The sequence below is a fragment of the Mustelus asterias genome, chromosome 28 (assembly GCF_964213995.1).
Source record: "Mustelus asterias chromosome 28, sMusAst1.hap1.1, whole genome shotgun sequence".
Classification (NCBI taxonomy): domain Eukaryota; kingdom Metazoa; phylum Chordata; class Chondrichthyes; order Carcharhiniformes; family Triakidae; genus Mustelus; species Mustelus asterias.
In genome coordinates, this window is record NC_135828.1 from 22,242,634 (window position 1) to 22,258,472 (window position 15,839).

Below are 15,839 nucleotides of genomic sequence, written 5' to 3' on the forward strand. Positions count from 1 at the left end.
AACCTCCATCAGTTTCCACCATCTTCTCCCTCCCGACTCCTCTCTCTCTGTTTCTCTCTCACCCACCAACTCCCCCCGCCCCCCTTCCCTTCAGCCACCAATTCTTCCTCAGTTTCCTCTTCTTGATGCCCTTTACCTATGGATCACATCGCTTTCTCTCCCTCCCTCCATCCCTCTCTCCCTCCCTCAACCCCCCCTTCTTGCCTCCCTTCCTCCCTCCCTCCCTCCCTCAATCCGTCCCTCAATCCCTCTCTCCCTCCCACATTCCCTCCCTCCCCGCCTCCCTTCCTCCCTCAACCCCCCCTCCCACCTTCCCTCAATCCCTCCCTCCCATGCTCCCTCAATCCCACCCTCCCACACTCCCTCCCTCTCTCTGGGGGGTCAGGTCTTCACTGGATAATGAAGACGGGCCTGTTGTATTGGGCTTTTGCTCTGTGTGGAATGTGAGCTAACAGAGATTCGCTTACTCGCCCCCCCAGCTAACAGAGAGGTTGCCTTTGTCCACGCCATTAGCTCCGCGGGGGTGATGTACACATTGACCAGAAACTGCAGCCTGGGAGACTTTGAGAACTGTGGCTGTGACGACTCGCGGAATGGGCAGTTGGGTAAGTGTTGGCTGCCGGTTTTCCAGCAGAAGCTCTGTGAGCAGTGGCGACGGTAGCACTAACCCACTGGCTTCTTGTTTTGGTGTGGACATTGTCTGTACCTTTAAGACTTGATTACCTGTAAAGACTCGCATTCCAACCATTATGTTGTAAATTGAGTTTGTGTCTTTATGTGCCCTGATGGTGAACAGAACTCCCACTCACCTGATGAAGCAGCGCTCCGAAAGCTAGTGGCTTTTGCTACCAAATAAACCTGTTGGACTTTAACCTGGTGTTGTGAGACTTCTTTCCTTGTTTTGGTGCAGGGGGGCAGGGTTGGCTGTGGGGAGGATGCAGCGACAATGTCGGCTTTGGGGAGAGCATTTCCAAACAGTTTGTGGACGCGCTGGAGACCGGCCAGGACGCCAGGGCCGCCATGAACCTGCACAACAACGAGGCCGGGAGGAAGGTAAAGATCAGACATCTCTCTCTCTCGCTCTCTATCTCACTCTCTCACTTCCCTGCCCCTCCAGCGACCATGCCCGAAGGGCCTTGGCACCCATGGACCTCCATTGGGTTGGCCCACGATTACGCTTGGCAAAGTCCTGCAGTGGTTTCCCGCTGCCTTCTGCAGTGTGGCTAACCAGGAAACCCCCCCCCCCCACCGCCCCCCCCCCCCACACTTTTCCTGCCTGTCATCAACAATATCGAGACGATTCACAGGCCCATTATCAACCTGTCCGTACACTATGAACTTGGCCATCAAATCCTGGAGTGAGACTCGGCACGGTGGCACAGTGGTTAGCACTGCTGCCTCACAGCGCTAGGGACCCGGGTTCAATTCCAGGCTTGGGTCACTGTCTTCGTGGAGTTTGCACATTCTCCCCGTGTCTGCGTGGGTTTCCTCCGGGTGCTCCAGTTTCCTCCCACAGTCTGAAAGACGAGCTGGTTAGGTACATTGGCCATGCTAAATTCTCCCTCAGTGTACCCGAACAGGCGCCGGAGTGTGGGCGACTAGGGGATTTTCACAGTAACTTCATTACAGTGTTAATGTAAGCCGACTTGTGACTAATAAATAAAATAAAACTTAAAAATAACTAAACAGAGAAGCAATATTATCATTATGTACTTCAGATAGATAAATACATTTGTCCCCCAACATACAGAACTGGATAAATACACCTCTTGAAGCGTAGAATTAAGAGAAGTCGGGCTTTATCTGAATAGTCTGCTGATTGAGGGGGTTTTTGGGTTGAAGATAATTAAGTTACAGTGTGCCACCGTGCCACACCATCCCGGTGAATCTCCTCTGCACCCTCTCGAGTTCGGAATCCAATTCAGTTCCTGCACAGGGCAGACCAAAACTGATTATAACCAACTTTGTAAGAGTTTTAACAACAAGTATCTTTGAGAATGTATCTTTAAGATCTGGCTGGTTGTAGGGATTCGCATTCCAATCAGTATTCTGTAACTTGATTTTGTGTCTCTGTGCCCTGTTTGAGAGCAGATTTCCACCCCCATCTGACGAAGGAGCAGCGCTCCGAAAGCTAATGGCGTTTGCTACCAAATAAACCTGTTGGACTTTAACCTGATGTTGTTAAAACTCTTACTGTGTTTACCCCAGTCCAACGCCGGCATCTCCACATCATATAACCAACTTCCCCATGCACCAACCCAACCCAAAGGCAGACTCCAGTGCAGAAGGAGGCCATTCAGCCCGTCCAGCCTGCACCGACCCCAATCCCACCTGTAACCCCATGCATTTTTACCCCAGCTAGTCACTTCCTATAGTGTGGCGACCAGAGCTGCCCACGGTGCTGCAGCTGCGGCGCTATATAAATGCACCTCCTCTTTCTGTACTGATTGAAAAACCACACACGCAATCTTTATTCTGCAGGCAGTGAAAGGCACCATGAAGCGGACCTGTAAGTGCCACGGTGTTTCTGGCAGCTGTACCACCCAGACCTGCTGGCTGCAGCTGCCTGAGTTCCGGGAGGTGGGAGACTACCTGAAGGACAAGTACCACAGGGCGCTGAAGGTGGACCTGCTGCGGGGGGCGGGCAACAGTGCCGCCAGCCGGGGAGCCATCGCCGAGAGCTTCAGCAGCATCTCCAAGAAGGAGCTGGTGCACCTGGAGGAGTCCCCTGACTACTGCGTGGAGAACAGGACCCTGGGGCTGGCGGGGACAGAGGGCAGGGAGTGCCTGAAGAGGGACAGGCAGCTGAGCAGGTGGGAGAAGCGGAGTTGCAAGCGGCTGTGCGGAGACTGTGGTCTGGCTGTGGCCGAGAGGCGAGCTCAGACGCTGAGCAGCTGCAACTGCAAGTTCCACTGGTGCTGCGCCGTCAGATGTGAGCAATGCCGCAAGACCATCATCAAATATTACTGCCTGAGAAAGGAGAAGAAAGGAAGGAACCAGAGTGCCTCAAAGAGGAAGGAAAGCCGCCCTGGGAGGAGGCACTAAAACTGGACTCCACAGCCTGGACTGACCATCAGACACTGGCATCCTCCCACACAATGGGGAGCCTTGCCTTCCACCCAGCCACACTTAGCAGAGTCACAGGTAGATGTGTGTTTTTGTTTAAAACAGCACAGTGCTCCCTCCCTGAAGGTGGGACCACATTTCTTCCACTCTCTCTCTCTCTCTCTCCCCTCTCCCTGTTTGTGAGGTCTCTCCCAGGGCCAGCTCACTGGAAGGTGGAAGTTCCTGCAGGGTAAATCCCACACTTATCCCGGCTGCTTTCCCGAGGCTTCATCTCTCCCCCTCACCACATTTCCACATCAATCTGCATCAGACCCTGCAATCCGGACCTGTTCCCCGTTTGTCTTTTCCCCAACCTTATTCCGCCCACCTCCTAGACTTGCATTTATATAGCGCCTGTCGCGACCTCAGCCTGTCCCCAGGTGCATTGCAGCCAGGGGGAGGGCTGTCAGTTGGCTTGGGGCTCATTTAGTGAACATTTCCCCACTGGGTGGGGGTGACAGAGGGAGTGAATTCGGGCAGTCGAAGCCAAAGTGCCTGCGGTATCACACTCACACACTCTCTCCCTCTCTCTCACACACTCCCTCTCTCTCACACTCACACACTCTCACATACATACTCTCTCTCACACACACACACACACACTCTCACATACACACTCTCTCTCACACACACACACACTCTCACATACACACCCTCTCACACACACTCACTCTCACACACACTCTCACACACACACACACTCTCTCTCACACACACACACTCTCACATACACACTCTCTCACACACACACTGACACTCTCACATACACACCCTCACTCTCACACACTCACTCTCATACTCACACACACTCTCTCACATACACACTCTCACACACACACTCACTCTCAACACTCTCTCACACACTCTCTCACACACTCTCTCACTCTCACACACACTCTCTCTCACACTCTCTCTCACACACTCGCTCTCTGTCACACACTCTCTCACACACACACTCTCTCACACACACTCTCTCACACACACTCTCTCTCACACACACACTCTCTCTCACACACACTCTCTCACACACACACTCTCTCACACACACACTCACTCTCACACACACACTCTCTCACACACACACTCACTCTCACACACACTGTCTCTCACACTCACTCTCACACACACACTTTCTCTCACACACTCTCCCTCTTCTTCCTCACACTTTCATACACATTCTCTCTTCCTCACTGTCCCTCTATCTCTCTCACCCTCCCACACATTCTCTCTCATTCTTTCTCCCCTCTCTCTCACACACTCTCACATTCTCTCTTACTCTCTGTCTCACGCACACACTCTCTCACTCTCTTTCCCACCCTATCTCTCTCATCCTCTCTCACTCTCTTTTATGCACACACCCTCTCTTTTTCACATACACATTCTCTCTCTCTTTCTTCCTCCTCTCTCTTACACACTCTCTCTCACCCTCTTCCATTTTCTCTCTCCCTGTCACTCATTCTCTCTTACACACATTAATTGTCTCTCACTCTTCTTCTCTCTCTCTGTCACTCTCTCTCTCTCTCTCTCTCTGCTGGTTTCTCCTTGGATCTGTGAAAGTTCAGGAATTCCCTACAGGAAGAGTCAGAGGAACCATTATCCAACTATTGGAACCACAGAGCCGCATCACCTTGTGCAATTGTGTCACCCTCATTAGCAAACCGCACGAACAGCCAGTGGGTTCTATTGAATCAGCCTGGGTGTGAGAATGCAACATACCTGCTGTCTCCATGGCTGCACCCCGTCCCTGTGTTCTGGCCTGAAGCGAGTATTTTGGATCTTGCTTCCTGGAGTCATGCCCGCAGCAATTATGTACCAGGGATTGTCGATCCAGTTTGGAAATCTTGGAACTGTTACCATGTTCTGTAACTCACAGAAGGCAGGAATTATACTCGCCTTCCAAGACTTCTGACAAGAGGCTCAACCACTGAACGGATTACAGTGATTAATGTGCCCGTAATGTTCTGACATGCAATGCCAACTGGTGATGCCCCCCACCACCAGGATTCAGTCAGAATGTCCCCTCACCACCCCTTAGGCTGAGATTCCACTCCGGTGAAGGGCCTGATTCAGGAAGGCAAAGTGGCATGAATCCTACCCTGAGAGGTTTCATTCTCTGTCACTTTTCTATCGATGGCAGAGGGCACTGGAAATAATAAATAGATGGAGGTAATTATCATCCGGTTTATTCATTAGCAGGGCAGGATTGGAGAGAAGCTGCAAGTGTCAGAAAGGAATTTAACTGTGCTCTCTTTAAAACGATACAGTGGGAATTTAGGGATATGAGTAGACCATTCAGCCCCTCAAACTGTTACTGCCATTTATATGGATCATGATTAATTTTTGATTAGACTCCATGTTAAACTCTTTGGTTCCACTTCATATCCTTGGCTAACAAATATCTATTTCCATTTTGGTTTGTGGTGACCCAGTAATCCAGATTGCCAGGTGAATTCTTGGGGGGGGGGGGGGGGGGGGGTGGTGAGAAGTTCAAATCCCACCACAGCGGCTGGAGGGATTTGAATTCAATTAATTAATCCGGAATTAGTGGTGACTTTGAAACGATCATCGATTGTCACAAAAACCCACCTGGGTCACTAATATCCTTTAGGGAAGGAAATCTGCCGTCTTTACCCAGTCTGGCCTACCTATGACTCCAGAGCCACAGCAATGTGGTTGACTCTCAACTGCCCTCTGAAAAGGCCGAGCAAGACATTCAATTCAAGGGCAATTAGGGATAGGCAATAAATGGATGTCCACATTCTATGAAAGAATACATTTTCAAAATCCTCTATCTCAGTCCTGCTCTCTCCCCAAACCTCTTGATGCCTTTCGAGTGTAGAAATCTATTTTCTTCTTAAATATATTCAGTGGCTAGGCCGCCACAGCATTCCGAGTTAGAGAATTCCACAGGTTCACTACCCTCTGGGTGAAGAAATTTCTCCTCATCTCCGTCCTACATGGTCTACCCCGTATCCTGAGAGTGTGACCCCATGTCCTCGACCCCCTCCCCAGCCATAGGGAACAACATCCCTGCATCCAGCCTGTCCAGCCCTGCCAGCCCATTCAAATTCCACAGGCCCAGTTTGATTGAAGTGAGGTCTGTGCCCAGGACAGTGCCATGTGGCTGAGGCAGTTGCTTAGGGAAGGCAATGATCCCTGCAGCAATTCGGGACACATCCTCTTGAGGGGACGACTAAGGGATTTTCACACTAACTTCATTACAGTGTTAATGCAAGCCTACTTGTGACTAATAAATACAAATAAAATTTGGCAGTCCGGATCAGCTAGGGTGTGCGTGTGTGCAGCCCAGCTACTGAATCAACTCTTTGCATGTGGCATTAACCAGAGACCAAGCAGCAAAAATGTTTGACACCTTCAAACCCCGGTCATTCGAGTTGACACTGGAATCTTGATCCTGTTAGTTTCCCTAGTTCATGTGAGGTGTATTTACCAAAAACCAAGCTTAATACTTGGTTCTAGATTCCAGCATCCGCAGTATTTTATCTTTATCCGAACATTTCAATCCCTCTGTTTGAAAATGGCCAAAACCTAAACAACAAACACAGACCGGTGATCCACCCATGATGTTTAAAATAAAGTTTATTTTATTAGTGTCACAAGCAGGCTTACATTAACACTGCAATGAAGTTACTGTGAAAATCCCTGAGTTGCCACACTCCGGCGCCTGTTCGGGTACACTGAGGGAGAATTTAGCATGGCCAATACACCTAAATGGCACAGGAATAGAATCCCTACAGTGCAGGAGGTCATTCCGCTCATCGAGTCTGCACCACGACCACAATCCCACCCAGATCCCTATTCCCATAAATCCATACATTTCCCCCGCTAGTCCCCCTGACACAAGGGTCAATTTAGCATGGCCAATCAACCTAACCCACACATCTTTGGAGTGTGGGAGGAAACCGGAGCACCCGGAGGAAACCCACGCAGACACGGGGAGGACGTGCAGACTCCACGCAGACAGTGACCCGAAGCCGGAATTGAACCCAGGTCCCTGGTGCTGTGAGACAGCAGTGCTAACTACTGTGCTGCCCCTATTTAAGTGTTGAAATCTTTAGAGGTTCTCCCGTTTTGACAAGATTAGCAAACAACTCGGTTAAAAAAAAAAGACGATTTAATTGTATTATACCCAGAAATATTAAGCACTTTGTACATCGTTAATTTATTGCACCGTTGGATCCGGACGTTTATTGGACGCGCTGGGATCTGGTAGATTCTCAATGTTAGTGTTTTTTGTGTGTTATTGGTTAAATGTAGCCTTTGTTGTACCGTTTGTTATTAAAGAGAATTTAGACCTTGCTCTCTTGTGGACATGGGACCCCGGTTGCCTCAATCTCTGGCCGCAGCCTGAGCTTTGCTATTGTTGGAGAGAGACTCTGGAGATGGGCGTCGGGCTGATGGACATAGGAGTTGCCTCTATTTGTCCCTGTTCACCGCAGCACTACCGAGAAAGCTCTACAAATCGCCAAATGGTTTCTGTTTGCCTCTGTGGGTGCAAAAAACGGGACGAGAAGATTGGGGAACTCTGAAACCATCAATATCAGTCCGGAATCAGTCGATCCCACAGCACTGAAAGCATTTCCTCTACAAAGTGCATCTTTGGAAATGTAAATGTCACAGTTGTGACTGATGGCAAGGATAAATCGGAGGGGAATACCGTTCCTTATTTGACAAGGTTTGATGTTTATCCAGCCACACACACACACACACACACACACGGTTTTTACACAGTCCTTGTGCACATTCAACTTGTAATAACTGCGAGAGATAGAAGCAAGTTTGAAGCCACAAGCAAGAAAGACAATTTATTGGGCACGGTCTGTTCACATTTCCAGGGCTTCAGCCACCCCTGGAGATTCTCCCTTCATTTTATGTTCCGGTAGAATCATAGAATCCCTACAGTGCAGAAGGAGGCCATTCAGCCCATCGAGTCTGCACCGACCACAATCCCACCCAGGCCCTATCCCCATAACCCCATGCATTTACCCTAGCTGGTCCCCCTGACGCTAAGGGACAATTTAGCATGTCCAATCCACCTAAGCCGCACACCTTTGGACTGTGGGAGGAAACCGGAGCACCCGGAGGAAACCCACGCAGACACGGGGAGAATGTGCAAACTCCACACAGACAGTGACCCAAGCTGGAATCGCTCACCGTTTCCCCTCCTGACCCCGTGTTCAATCATTCTCACAACCTCAGATCAAATGAAAAGAAAAACACACAGCATTAACATCCTTAGCAATAATGCAGAGTCAGAGATCGCCTAAAGTGGATCAATAACTTGAAGAAAACTCAGCCACATTATATATAAAGAGCAATGTGTTATATATACACTTACATACATATATACACAAGTAAGCATGTACTTGAATGCATATATCTACAGATATATCCACATATACAAATATATATAGACAAACACACAAGTAAATATGATTTTTTTTATTAGTCACAAGTAGGCTTACCTTAACACTGCAATGAAGTTACTGTGAAAATCCCCTAGTCGCCACACTCCGGCGCCGAACCAGCACGTCTTCCTGATTGTGGGAGGAAACTGGAGCACCCAGAGGAAACCCACGCAGACACGGGGAGAACGTGCAAACTCTGCATAGACAGTGACCCGAGCCGGGAATTGAACCCGGGTCGCTAGCGCTGTGAGACAGCAGTGCTAACCACTGTGCCACCAAGTATACTTCTAAGCATATATTTACTTGTGTATACATATATTTATAAACATATATGCATATGTCTACATATATATCCACTTATGCACAAATATATATAGACAAACACACACAAGTAAATATATACTTCTAAGCATATCTACTTGTGTGTACATAGATTTATGTACATATACTTTCATACCTGTTTATTACACATGAACATACCTATATACTTGTGTGTATGTCAATATACTCATGTAAATATATCATTGTTTAAATATACTAACACGTACACATATATGAAGATATACGCACACAAACGTGTACACATAACACACAAACGTTTTGTCTAACATCAATCTTGGTGCAGTATATTTAAAAAGAAAGTTTAATCTAGAAATGGCTTTAAATCCTGCCCTGCAGCATTGAGACGTTTGCCATCAATCCAATATTTCACATTCCGACGAGAGTTGAGATTGAATGAATTTCTTAGAGTGCAGATACCTGAGATTTTCGCTTTGAAATGGAAAGGACAACAGCAACAGATTAGGATTTTTAAATCCTTCGCTCCGGCAGGAATCGCTTCTATTTTCCCCCAATCCAGTTTTACTCTCAGGTTTGGGGAATTAGGGAATGTTTGAGAAGAGCTTGCAAAGGGGTGTCTGTGCGGAGAGCTCACTGCAGAATGGGAAACTAAGGGGACGTTATATATAACCCAATCTCCCTGCCTATGTGGAGATTTAATACATTTGCATATAATCATAGATTGATACAGCATAGAAGGACACCATTCGGCCTATCGGGCACATGCTAGCTCCATCCAGTTCTTCCCACCCCCTCGCCTTTTATTCTCATTACAAACATTTACCCGATTTCCTTTCGGAATTTGCTCTGGGGATCCAGAGTCAGGCAACCCATTCCCTGTCACAATGACTAACTGACCCGGGTAAAACCATGGCCCCATCACTCTGCTGCTTTACAAAAGCAAAATTACTGCGGATGCTGGAATCTGAAACCAAAAGAGAAAATGCTGGAAAATCTCAGCAGGTCTGGCTGAGTCTGGTCTTTGACAAAGAATCTTCCGGACTCGAAATGTCAGCTCTTTTCTCTCCTTACAGATGCTGCCAGACCGGGTGAGATTTTCTAGCATTTTCTCTTTTGGATTCTGTTGCTTTAGATGGGCCCCTGTGTATATTGTCCACCTGCACGGTGGCACAGTGGTTAGCACTGCTGCCTCACAGCGCTGGGGTTCAATTCCTGGCTTAGGTCACTGTCTGTGTGGAGTCTGCACCTTCTCCCCGTGTCTGCGTGGGTTTCCTCCGGGTGCTCCGATTTCCTCCCACAGTCTGAAAGACGTGCTGGTTAGGGTGCACTGGCTATGCTAAATTCTCCCTCAGTGTACCCGAACAGGCGCCGGAGTGTGGCGACTAGGGGATTTTCACAGTAACTTCATTGCAGTGTTAATGTAAGCCTACTTGTGACTAACAAATAAACTTTAAAAACCTTTGGTGTTGCTATTTCAGTCACTGTGCCTCCCCACGAAGCTTGTGTTTTCCACTAGTTTTCACTGTCTCGGTTGATGTGTGACAACTAACTACACAGAGAATGGCCAAGGGGGTCTATAGTCAGGGATTAAGTCGAGGGGAGAAGCCAGCAGGAGATTCAGAAAGACAGATTCCCCGAGAGAGGACAGACAGGGTCCAGCAAGGCAGAGCAGTCAGACGATGCAAGTGGGACTCTCCTCTTTCGCGTTACTCCGCTTTGTGCCTCATTTTTAGGGCATTTCTCATTGTTTGAGAGGTTTAGCTCCCCGCCCCCCCCCCCCCCCCCGCCCCCCGCCTCCTCAAGGCTGGCACCAATCCCTGACCATTCTTTTCACCCAGAAAGCTTTGAAAAACTCACAAATTAACATCTAGACAAGCCAAACTCGCGTTGAGATGGCAGAGGGATTTTATTCTGGGGGATTTATTAAACTGCTTCACAAAGATTTCCAAATCGGGGGGATACTGGAGAGAGAAATTGGCGCCGGGTTGAAGCAATTTCCAGCAATTGAGAAATATCCCCCCCCGATCCCCCTCCCAGGAGAGAGTGTGAGGGTGGGCTCAATGTAAAGGCTGCCCAGCTCAATACACACTGCACCCTTTCAGGTGAGGGACAACAGAGAGAGAGAGAGAGAGATTCCCAACCTGCTGGACTAGTCTGCCAGTATAGGTTGCAGAGTACAGCATTAATAAGCTTTGGTCGTGTTGGAACGGGTGAGTGCAGTGACAATAGAGAGATTCTGGATTCAAACCTCGGGTCAAGATTTTAGAAGCTGTGCCTTTGGGGGTGTTCAGCCCATTATTAAGCAAGATGAAACTGCGTATTTATATATAACTATAGCATCACTTGTGTGTGTGCATATTTTGATATGATTTATTATTGTCACATGTCATAGAATCATAGTATCCCGACAGTGCAGAAGGAGGCCATTCGGCCCATCGAGTCTGCACCGACCACAATCCCACCCAGGCCCTATCCCCATAACCCCACATATTTACCCCGCTAGTCCCCCCGACATTAAGGGGCAATTTAGCATGGCCAATCCACCTAACCTGCACATCTTTGGAGTGTGGGAGGAAACCGGAGCACCCAGAGGAAACCCACGCAGACATGGGGAGAACATGCAAACTCCACACAGACAGTGACCCAAGCCGGGAATCAAACCCAGGTCCCTGGCACTGCGAGGCTGCAGTGCTAACCACTGTGCTACCGTGCCGCCATGTTGGGATACAGCAAAAAATATTGTTTCTTGGGCGCTATACAAAGCATATCATTCATAGAATACATAAGGGAGAAGGAAAGGAGAGTGCAGAGTTACAGTCACAGCTACGGTGTAGAGAAAGATCAGCTTAATATAATGTAGTTCCATTCAAAAGTTTGATGGCAGCAGGGAAGAAGCTGTTTTTGAGTTGGTTGGTACATGATCTCAGACTTTTGTATCATTGTCCTGGCAGAAGAAGGTGGAAGAGAGAATGTCCAGGGTTCTTGGGGTCCTTGATTATGCTGGCTGCTTTTCCGAGGCAGCGAGAAGTGTTGACAGAGTCAATGGACTGGGCTGCGTTCATGACTCTTTGTAGTCTCTTGTGGTCTTGAGCAGAGCAGGAGCCATACCAAGCTGTGATACATCCAGAAAGAATGCTTTCTATGATGTATCTGTAAAAATTGGCAAGAATCATAGCTAACATGCCAAATTTCCTTAGCCTTCTGAGAAAGTAGAGGCATTGGTGAGCTTTCTTAGTTATAGCGTCAGCATGGAGGGACCAGGATCTGGGCACCTAGAAACTTAGAAGAAATAATAGAAATCATAGAAACCCTACAGTGCAGAAGGAGGCCATTCGGCCCATCGAGTCTGCACCGACCACAATCCCACCCAGGCCCTACCCCCACATATTTTACCCGCTAATCCCTCTAACCTATGCATCTCAGGACTCTAAGGGGCAATTTTTAACCTGGCCAATCAACCTAACCCGCACATCTTTGGACTGTGGGAGGAAACCGGAGCACCCGGAGGAAACCCACGCAGACACGAGGAGAATGTGCAAACTCCACACAGACAGTGACCCAAGCCGGGAATCGAACCCAGGTCCCTGGAGCTGTGAAGCAGCAGTGCTAACCACTGTGCTGCCGTGCCGCCTTGAAGCTCTCAACCATTTTCACTTCATCCCTGTTGATGTAGACAGAGGCATGTTCTCCATTACGCTTCCTGAAGTCGATGACTATCTCCTTCGTTTTGTTGACATTGAGGGAGAGATTATTGTCGTTGCACCAGTTCACTAGATTCTCTATCTCTTTCCTGTACTCTGTCTCATCATTGTTTGAGATCTGACCCACTTATGGTGGTGTCATCAGCAAACTTGAAAATAGAGTTGGAGGGGAATTTGGCCACACGGTCATAAGTTTATAAGGAATATAATAAGGGGTTGAGGACACAGCCTCGTGGGAGTATATATATATATTTATATATCATCACTTGAGTGTGTACATATATTATATGTGTGTGTGAGATGTATATATGATATAAAATGCATATTTCTGCACATTGTCCTGACTTTTCCAGTTGCCACATTTTACCCACTGGCATCCCTCTCTCCATCAGACAACCACCAGGTTAAGTGCTACATAAAATAACCCCTATTAATCCCATGTATTAAATAAAACACTTAGCTTTCTACCCTTCGCCCGAATCCTTTCTGGCACTATTCTGCAGATATTCACCCTGGTGTCCTGATTTGGACCCATCTCCTGTTATTTCTTCCCTTCCTGCCTCTTTGTTTCAAATGTTAAGGTATGGAACGTATCTATCCAGTTTGCAAAGGGGGGAGATATCAGTGCGAAGGTCGGATAAAGCGATGTGAAGGAACAGGATTGAAGTGTAAAGATTTTAGACAAGTTGGCTGGACTCCCTCAGAACCCGTCCAGGTTACAAACTCCCAATCTAATTGGCCATATTAGCATTTACCACGCAAATTCTATTCCCATTGTGCGACCCTTAATCTCCATGGAATACCTCAACATTAGCGCGATTTCAAGTTGCTTTACTGTATAATGCAAGTTTAATTAACTTTTGGGAGGATTTAAACATTAAACAAGCGGGCAAGACGTATCCTTGCGTTGCTTCATTTTGCATGCAAATCCCTTTTCCACGCTACCTTAGATCTCCCTCTTAAAGTTTGGGAAAATGTGCGTGTCTCCTGAGGAGCTCCATGCCAATGTCTTGCCCTGCGCATTGCTCTTTCACTCATCAAGGCTTCCTTTATTGAGGCGACAATGATTCAAGACTTTAATCAGCCCCAATCCGCAGCTGCTGAACAATGTAATCTCCCCTTTCTATAAGCGAGCTGGCTGCTTGAAAGAGCTTGGGGAAGGTATTTGCCGAGTCTCACACTGTTCACTGAATAGAAGTTAGTGCAAGTATTATATCCAAACAAGTGGCTTTAACAACAAGTGCTTGCAAACAACCTCAAAACACACACGATCACTAAACCCGACCAGGAGGGACGTGATGTTATCTCCATTGAGGATTAAAGTTCCATTCACCTCTCTCAGGATACATGTTGACCATCGTCCCAGACATTTATTTTGGAGGTGGCTGGAGGGGGCTTATTTGCTCTGTGATCGAATTACAAACTTTAACGTAATGTTACAGTTTCCAAAAATATTTTCTTTTATTTATTATTGTCACATGTATTAGTGTACAGTGTTGTTTCTTGCGCGCTATACAGACAAAGCATACTGTTCATAGAGAAGGAAAGGAAAGAGTGCAGAATGTAGTGTCATAGCTAGCCCAAACTGGGCATCAATGAGCAGGTTATTGCTGAGCAGGTGCTGCTTGATAGCGCTGTGATGACCCCAGTCGAGAGTAGACTGATTGGGCGGTAATTGGCCTGGTTGGATTTGTCCTGCTTTTTGTGTACAGAACATGCCCGGGCAATTTTCCACCTTGTTGGGTAAGATGTGCGGGTTAGGTTGATTGGCCAGGTTAAAAATTGCCCCTTAGAGTCCTGAGATGCGTAGGTTAGAGGGATTAGTGGGTAAAATATGTGGGGGTAGGGCCTGGGTGGGATTGTGGTCGGTGTAGACTCGATGGGCCGAATGGCCTCCTTCTGCACTGTAGGGTTTCTATGATTCTATGCCAGTGTTGCAGCTGAACTAGAAGAGATTGACTAGGGGTGCGGCAAGTTCTGGAGCTTAAGTCTTCAGTACTATTGCCAGAACATTGTCAGGATTCATAGCCTTTGCAGTATCCAGTGCCTTCAGCCATTTTTTGATATCGCGTGGAGTGAATCGAATTTGGCTGGAGACTGACATCTGTGATGCTGGGGACCTCCAGAGAAGTCCGAGATGGATCATCCATCCAGCTGAAGATTGCTGCAAATGCTTCAGCTTTCAGGCATGGTGGTTAACACTGCTGCCTCACAGCACCAGGGACCCAGGTTCAATTCCCAGCTCCGGGAATCTGTCTGTCTGGAGTTTGCATGTTATCCCCATGTCTGTGTGGATTTCCTCCGGGTGCTCTGGTTTCATCCCACAGTCCAAAGATGTGCAGGTTAGGTGGATTGGCTGTGCTAAATTGCCCCTTATCGTCAGGGGGACTAACAGCGTTAATGCATGGGGTTATGGGGATAGGGCCTGGGTGGGATTGTGATCGGTGCAGACTCAATGGGCCGAATGGCCTCCTTCTGCACTGTATGATTCTAATTGGAAAGAAATTTCCCACATGGTACTTACCAAATAAATGCTTTTCTTTCTTTGCTCAGGATCAGCGAGTGACATTTGTGGGATATATATTATAGAGTGGGTGGAATACAAGGAAACCTGGTATGATGGAAATCTGACCTTTAATAGGATGCTTCCAATTCTTTGAATATATAGATTTGCACTTATACAAGACTTGTCAAGTATACTTAGGAACAGCCACAAGTTGTCACTGGAGAGGCAGACAAAGGAATTCAGCCCAAGTTTCATATCTAGGGGGGATTCACCAACCCTGCTCACTGCTGGTAGGAATCCCAACATCCCGCAGAATGGGGCGCCAGGGCTAAAACTGGATTCCCAATGGGCATCAAACCGTCTCCACTCACTGGGCCCGTCCCATCCCCCCAGCCCTGATCAGGTTATCCATTAATTATGCAAAAGTGCTAATTTGAATGTAATTAGCAGGTTTGAAGACTGATTCGATGCCCTTCCACCATGCACCCACCTCCCCAGCGAGATCTGCACCGGGCAGGCTGTGGCACTCATGAGCATCACAGACCTGGCAAGGTGGATCCTAAGGGGTGGTCAAAGTAAGTCTAGTGCCCAGGTGCCTCCCTGCCACTGCCAGGCTGCAGAGAAGGGTCCACCAAGGGTCCTGGTGGGCTCGGTACAAGGGGTTGACCTCAGCACTCTCTCCCAGGATGGGGGTCTCGTGGCTAGACTGTGCTTTGGGAAACCTGAAAGTCACTCTTGGCATGGTGATTTCAGGCATCTCTCTGATCAAAGACTTCACTGTGGTCTGGTCACTTTAAT

General features: G+C 47.9%; 1 protein-coding gene across 1 annotated transcript in view; it reads left to right on the forward strand.

Moving 5' to 3' along the window:
- The window catches only part of LOC144480141 (protein Wnt-8b-like), a 26,418-nt gene extending 23,373 nt beyond the window's left edge, over window positions 1-3,045 (forward strand). Inside the window, exons 5-7 of the mRNA XM_078199285.1 lie at window positions 449-605; window positions 911-1,053; window positions 2,482-3,045. Coding sequence (XP_078055411.1) covers window positions 449-605; window positions 911-1,053; window positions 2,482-3,045 — 864 coding nt within the window. The remainder of the gene's footprint in view (window positions 1-448; window positions 606-910; window positions 1,054-2,481) is intronic.
- The last annotated feature ends 12,794 nt before the right edge of the window (window positions 3,046-15,839 follow it).